General features: G+C 40.1%; 1 protein-coding gene across 2 annotated transcripts; it reads left to right on the top strand.

The window, feature by feature from the left end:
• Nucleotides 1–403: 403 nt before the first annotated feature.
• Nucleotides 404–5,773, top strand: rundc1 (RUN domain containing 1). 2 transcript variants are annotated; one of them, XM_067381915.1, is made up of 6 exons: nt 404–493; nt 589–1,019; nt 2,305–2,463; nt 2,592–2,790; nt 3,331–3,420; nt 3,513–5,773. In XM_067381915.1, exons 2-6 carry the CDS (start codon nt 639–641, stop codon nt 4,382–4,384), a joined length of 1,701 nt encoding a protein of 566 aa, XP_067238016.1. In that variant the 5' UTR covers nt 404–493; nt 589–638; the 3' UTR covers nt 4,385–5,773. The 2 variants fall into 2 exon arrangements, with proteins under 2 accessions (XP_067238016.1, XP_067238017.1); XM_067381916.1 differs by having other exon boundaries at nt 478–493; nt 605–1,019.
• Nucleotides 5,774–6,765: the final 992 nt, after the last annotated feature.

Here is a 6,765-nt window from a genome sequence, read left to right as displayed (position 1 = left end):
CATGTTTGTTTGTTTGTAGAGTAATAAGAAAGAACTGGAAACTACTACTTCTATCACCATAATAATTGTTGATTAACTGTAGCATGTCACTGCAGGCAGAGGGCAGCAGGACACCCATAACTGACCACTGAACCCTGGAGAATGATCTATCTCCTCTCTCATGCCATGATGGCAGTAATGAAAATCTCTGCTGGGGCACAAATGACACAGGGTGTGTTTGGCACGCAGTCCAGCCCACTGACACTTTGGGCGTTGCATTAAAACAAACAGAAAGAGAATGGAAGGAAGAGTAAATATGGACAGAAACGCTCGTCGACTTCACTGTGCGTGCCACTGACGTCATTACGCACTGACGTAAACATCCTGCCCACGCATTCGATGATCCACAGAACACCTGGATAGAACGGCACGTCAGTTGGAACTCTGGTGCGGTGGTTCCATACTGCAGCAAGATCTCAGTCGCTTCGATTACGTTGCAATGTTTTCTGAAGACGTAAGTATTACACTGCGCTGCACCTGCAGAAGGAGTAGTTGCGTATATTCTGAATTCACATTTAAAAAACTGGGCATCAATTAAGTTTATCGCAGTTGTTTTCTGTAAAAGGGCAGCCAGGCTGTCTACTTTAACTGTCAATCAGATGTCGACGGAGGATCTGTCCACTTCCGACAGCGAAGCTGCCTTCGCGGGAGCCGGGGAGCGCTGGGCGCCCGTGGGAGCCGTGGCCAACCCCGAGGATGAGCAGTGGAAGAGGGGCACGCATGTTGGTTCCGTGTCGTCCGGCGATGCAGACATGGCAGCCAGGCTGCGGAAGCTAGAGGACGAGCAGGAGCAGTTGAATTCATCGCTCCTCGCGTTAACGTCTCACTTCGCTCAAGTGCAGTTTCGACTGAAACAGATCGTCCACGCGCAGAGCGACGAGAAAGAGAGGATGCTGCTGGAGCTGGAGGAGTTTGCTTTCAAAGGATGCCCTCATGTCATCGGGTGCAGAGCACAGGATGCTCAGATGCTGGAAAACTCTGTGAGTTTCTTTGTCTTCTGTCGTGGTGGATGCGATCTCAACCCGAAAAAACGCATTATACCAGAAGAACCTTAGATGGTTAGCAGCTGGTTTCTCAGTGGGGTCAGACTAGTCTTTTGATGGGGGTGAGCAGCACTCTATAGCTGGTCAGGTTGGCTAGGCTGGGAGTCCAGCTAGACCAGCTGAGGTCAGTTCACACCTGCTGTTTAGGGGATTTAAACCAGCTTGGCCAAGCTGGAACCAGCAACAAACAGGCTTAAGCTGTTCCCCCCCGTTTAGTTTAAGTTTATTCCTATTCATTATTGTACTGTACTGTTAGATGTATTATTTGTATTTATTTAATTGTATTTATTAATCTTATATATATATATATATATATATAGATATATATATATATATATATATATATATATATTGGTAATCTGATGTATTTTTGCTCTGTTTTTCTCTGAACATTCCCATGGACCCCAGTTTGAAAACCCCTAATCTACTGTGTCATCAGTTTGTTTTCAGTAGGCCTGCTACAGTACCCCTCAATAGCTCCTAATAATATGCACCTGTGATACACCCACAATAAAAAGACAAACCCCCTCCCACCCACACATAATCAGCCTATACAATGTCCCTGTGTTTGCCCTCAGGAATCAGCATTCAATTTGTCTGCATCTCTATTGTTAAAAAGCTTGTTTTAGTGGCATTCAGCACATTGTCAACACACCCTTTAAAATAATCAGCACAGTATTGTGATAAAATCACAATAAACATTGCAAAAGGAACATTTGAAAGTCACTCTTTCGCTGTATTTCTTCCTGTTCCTTTTCAAATGCTAGAGTATCTTGTTACTGCCATTAAAATTCTTTCCTTTCTCTTTCTTTCCTCCTCTGCACACACTTTTCTTGCAGGATGAACTGGTGAGTACTATAGTATGAGCATGACCCTTGTGCAGCCTGTTCTTTGAACTTTAGTGTTTACTTTCAGTATTTATAAGATGACACTTGGTTTGGTCTCTTTTTCTTTTTTATATTAATCAGTTACATGTACCTTAAAGCCTATTAAATGCATACGCTTTACAGGATCATTGTTGAACTAAAGCCATAGTTATGTCTATTTTGAATTGCATTGCATTTCTGGATAAGCAAAGCTAAGCCAAATGAAGCACACCAATTAAAAGCTCATTATCCTTCTCCGGAGCATATGCAAATGTTTTCAGTAAGCTACAGTGTAAACATTGTGGTTATTTTATGGTTGACTGTAAGTTGTGTGTTTATTCTTTTATAATATGCAGAGTGAAAGGGAGAAGAGGGAGCGTTTGGAAGCTCAGAGAAAGAAGCAGAAGGAACTGATTTTCCAGCTGAAGACCCAACTCGACGACCTGGAACGCTTCGCCTACCAGGAGGGCAGCTATGACTCACTGCCTCAGTCTGTCGTCATGGAGAGACAGAGGGTATGTCTGATAATACTCTCTCATACCGTTGGCATCATTCTGAAAGTCATTTGAAGATGTAAGTATAATTACCCTTAAGACCATTGTTAGGCTATTTTATTTGGCGTCTGTTCATTGTAATACTGTAGGTGATCATTGATGAGCTAATTAAGAAGCTGGACGTGAACCTGAATGAAGACATTGGGAACCTCACACCTGAGGAGCTCCGACAGAGAGTGGACGCTGCCATAGCTCAGATAGTCAACCCAGCTCGAGTCAAAGAGCAGCTGGTTGAGCAGCTCAAGACGCAAATCAGAGACCTGGAGATGTTCATTAACTTCATACAGGGTGAGGAGGTCTACTTAGGGCTAATGATGTGATGCTAATTTTTCTCTTTGTTTATTCAAAAATGCATAAATCCTGACCTTTGTTTCCTTTGAGTTTAATGCGCTTATGTAGAGTAAAATAAATACATTTTAGGGTATGTTTACAAGACAACAATAGGCTTAAAACGGAGAAGTTTTTCCTTTGAATTTTCCGCATACAGACAACACCGTTGTCAAAACGATCTCCATTCATACGAATCCGTGAAAATGACTAAAAATGCTGTATTCTGCTGGCAGGCCATTAGATGGGGATGAAACACTATAGCTTGAACATGTAAAGAGCATGTGCATGAGGTCATTGTTTTCACAGCTATGCGTTTTTGTTGTTTGCATGAAGACCATTTTCAGAACTTGCACTTTGAAACCCTTTTTCAAAGGTTTGTGTTTACAGGCCACCAATATGCTGCTGTTATGTAAATCAATGGCCAATATGCATAAAAAGTTTTCAATTTTTTGTGAAAACGGCCCCTTAGATTCACTATCCTGATCTTGCTCCTCGCAGATGAAGTGGGGAACCCTCTATTAAATGATGGCGTGAAGACCCAGCAGGCCCAAGCAGCCGGAGGACCAAACACTGCAGGGATGAAGCGAGGTAATTACGCTTCACTTTATAATACAATTTTATTTTTATTTTTTTTAAAGCTAAGATGTGTACCTTTAAATCCCTTTTTCCCCCATCCAAAGTGGATCCCGAACAAGCCCAGAGGATGCGGGAAACTGGGCTTCAGCTCATCCAGAAAGCCTTAGCGGTTCTGCAGATCTTTGCTCTGAGCCAGTTCGGATGCGCTGCAGGCCACGTGCCCCAGAACATGTGGTCTCAGGGTGCCGAAGCTCAAGATTACGGCCCCTTGCTGCAGAAACTCGAAGGAGCCGTGGAGTGTGTGCGCCTGCAAGCCTCCCGCCAACAGCCCAGCTCTCAGGAGGAACATGTGGTCAGCTACTCCACCTGCCTGTCGCCAGGAGGACCTCGGGACGAACTCACCACTTTGGTGCGTAAAGAGCTAGCCATGGCGCTCCGGGACCTGCTGGCCCATGGATTATACGCTCCTTCTCAGGGCATGAGCCTGGTTCTTGCCCCCATTTCCTGCCTGCTGCCCTTTAGCTCTTCTCCTCAGACCCTGCATCCTTGGGAACTTTTCGTCAGGTTCTATCATTCCAAAAACGGCCAGGCGTTCGTGGAGTCCCCTGCCCGACAGCTCTCTCAATCCTTCAGTTTGCCCGTAGGGGGCGGTCCTGTGACAATCACACCCAAGCAGTCTCTGTTATGGGCCATTCATACAGTTCTGAAAGAGCATGGACGATTCAAACGCAGCGCGGACTCTGAGTTCAAGGCTTTAGTGTGCATGGCTCTCAATGAGCAAAGGCTCGTGTCCTGGTTCAATCTGCTGTGTAAGTCTGGGACGCTCATACACTCACACTACCAGCCCTGGAGCTACATGGCCCAGACAGGCTTTGAAGGTGCCCTGCGCATCCTGGGCCGCCTCAGCCATCTCAAATTCAGCCTTCCTGTAGACTTGGCTGTCAGGCAGCTGAAAAATATCAAAGATGCTTTCTAAGCAAAAGTGTATTTGGTCATTTTGGCAAGATGAGGGAAAGGGATGACAGAAAATATATTCTGTAATACTATTTCTCTTTATTCAGAAGTTCAAATCATATTCCCAGAAAAAAAAAACAAGTACACTGGAATTAAAAAATGGAAATGAAGCAACTTGTGCACTTTTTTTGAGACTCTGTGTTGCTGTTGGCTCAGATGCCTCCAGTCTCCTCTAAACCTGAAGAGGGTGATTATGTAGGCAGGTTTTAATATGCTGCATTGGTCACAACTCAAAGGAAATGTGCTCAGTTTAGTGACCCTGAGCATGTGACGTCCTCCATGTAACCTTTGATGGGGTTTATGTCTAGCTTTTACCAAAACGAACCATATTACAGTATGTAGAAGAATGATTTATTACTTGAACTCTTTTCAAGGGCCATTGCATATGTTTGAAATGCACTACAGTATACATACACTACAAAAAGACACACACACTAACTTAATGGTTTAAACACATTTTTTGTTATAAACTTTATGTAGCCAAGTGCACTCGTTTCCTGATCTTGTATTACTGTACACAGACAAATCATAAGATGTTTTTCTTTTAAGATTGGTTTTCTTTTGCGTTATTTAATGTCATTACATTTCAAACACTGGGATAGTACATATCAAATCTGGGTCATTGCTGCTCTGTGTGTTCGTATCGCTTTCTGTGGAGACCATGCATGCTGGTGAGACCTCACTTAGGTCAATCAACACACTCAGGTCATTCTGAAAAAACAAAGAGATGCTTATTGGTGTTTGTAAATCACTGGATTCTTCTCTTTCAGCCAGTTGACACTCTGTAAAACTGATCTTGTGGTAGTGCTGCTTGTTCGCTGCTAGAGGAGGAAGTGCATCAAACACATTCGCTGAATATGAAACTGATATGCTGTGCATTGATGCTGACTGAATTATTCATGGCCTGTTATGCTATGCCAGTGTTCAGAGGCTCTGCTTGAATACCTGCTATTTCCATGTCTTGTCAATCCTTGTTTACTGCTCTGAATTATTGAATGTACAATCCTTGAAATTGTATCCTGCTACTACTGTACACGTTCTGAAACCTTCATGCAGGATAAAGGGACTGTTTGTTACCATATCCTGGAAATGGATTCGTTATTAAAACATTTCTCTATACTATTAGAATATGAAGGAAATCATTAGCGTTGCTTAATTAACCCTTTTTATTTAATGCGTTTCTTTTCTTTCTTCTTTGAAAAAATACTTCCACCTGAATATGGTCTATTTTGATGTTTGTTTTTTCCCATCAGTTCTATTTAAGAAATGATCTTTGTACTTCTACTATTAGACATAGTCTTTCAATAATTTCAAATCAGTGTCAATAACATTCCTTTTAGAAAAAATTGTGCCATCATTTTTGGATGTAATTATGGTTTTCAGTAAGATAATGGATTAAATGTTCTTGATGCTCTTTGAATCTGGTGCAGTCACATTCTCCAGTTATTACTTTCTCTCTTCTCATAATACATACACTATATATATAAAATGTGTGTATGTATGTATGTGTGTGTGTGTGTGTGTGTGTATATATATAATGTATGTATGTATGTATGTGTGTGCGTGTGTGTGTTTGTGTATGTATATATATATATATGAATGTATATATATATATATATATATATATATATGAATGTATGTATGTGATATATATATATATACACACTACTGTTCAAAAGTTTGGGGTCAGTAATTTTTTTCTTTTTTTGAAAGAAATTAATACTTTTATTCAGCACGCATGTGTTGTTGATAAAAAGTGATAGTAAAGATCTATATTGTTCAAAAAGATTTATATTTTGAATAAATGCTGTTCTTTTTAACCTTTTATTCATCAATGAATCCTGAAAAAGGTATCACAGGTTCTAAAAAAATATTAAACAGCACAACTGTTTCCAACATTGATAATAAATCATCATAGCAGAATGATTTCTGAAGGATCATGTGACACTGAAGACTGGAGTAATGATGCTAAAAAATTCAGCTTTACATCACAGGAATAAATTACATTTTAAAGTATATTAAAATACAAAACCTTAATTTTAAATTGTAATTATATTTCACAATATATTTTTTTTCCTGTATTTATGAAATAAATGCAGCCTTAATGAGCATAAGAGACTTTGTTCAAAAACATTTAAAACAGTAATGTTTCCAAACTTTTTGTCTGGTAGTGTATATATATATATATATATATATATATATATATATATATATATATATATATATATATATATATATACTTTCCAAAACAGTTTGTCATAATACTATTAGTTTAAGTAATAGTTTTATTTAATTTCATACATATGTATAACTGATTTTTAAATGGATGCATAATAATAACAA

The sequence above is a fragment of the Chanodichthys erythropterus genome, chromosome 3 (genome assembly GCF_024489055.1).
Source record: "Chanodichthys erythropterus isolate Z2021 chromosome 3, ASM2448905v1, whole genome shotgun sequence".
NCBI lineage: Eukaryota > Metazoa > Chordata > Actinopteri > Cypriniformes > Xenocyprididae > Chanodichthys > Chanodichthys erythropterus.
Note: the sequence above shows the minus strand (reverse complement) of the source record. Positions and strands in the feature narration are given on the sequence as shown.

Bases quoted from the DNA above. Each gene is read 5' to 3' on its own strand.
- rundc1 (XM_067381915.1), top strand. From the start codon at position 639: ATGTCGACGGAGGATCTGTCCACTTCCGACAGCGAAGCTGCCTTCGCG. The intron at 1,020-2,304 runs GTGAGTTTCTTT...TATAATATGCAG, and splicing joins CTCAGATGCTGGAAAACTCT to AGTGAAAGGGAGAAGAGGGA. The intron at 3,421-3,512 runs GTAATTACGCTT...CCCCATCCAAAG, and splicing joins CACTGCAGGGATGAAGCGAG to TGGATCCCGAACAAGCCCAG.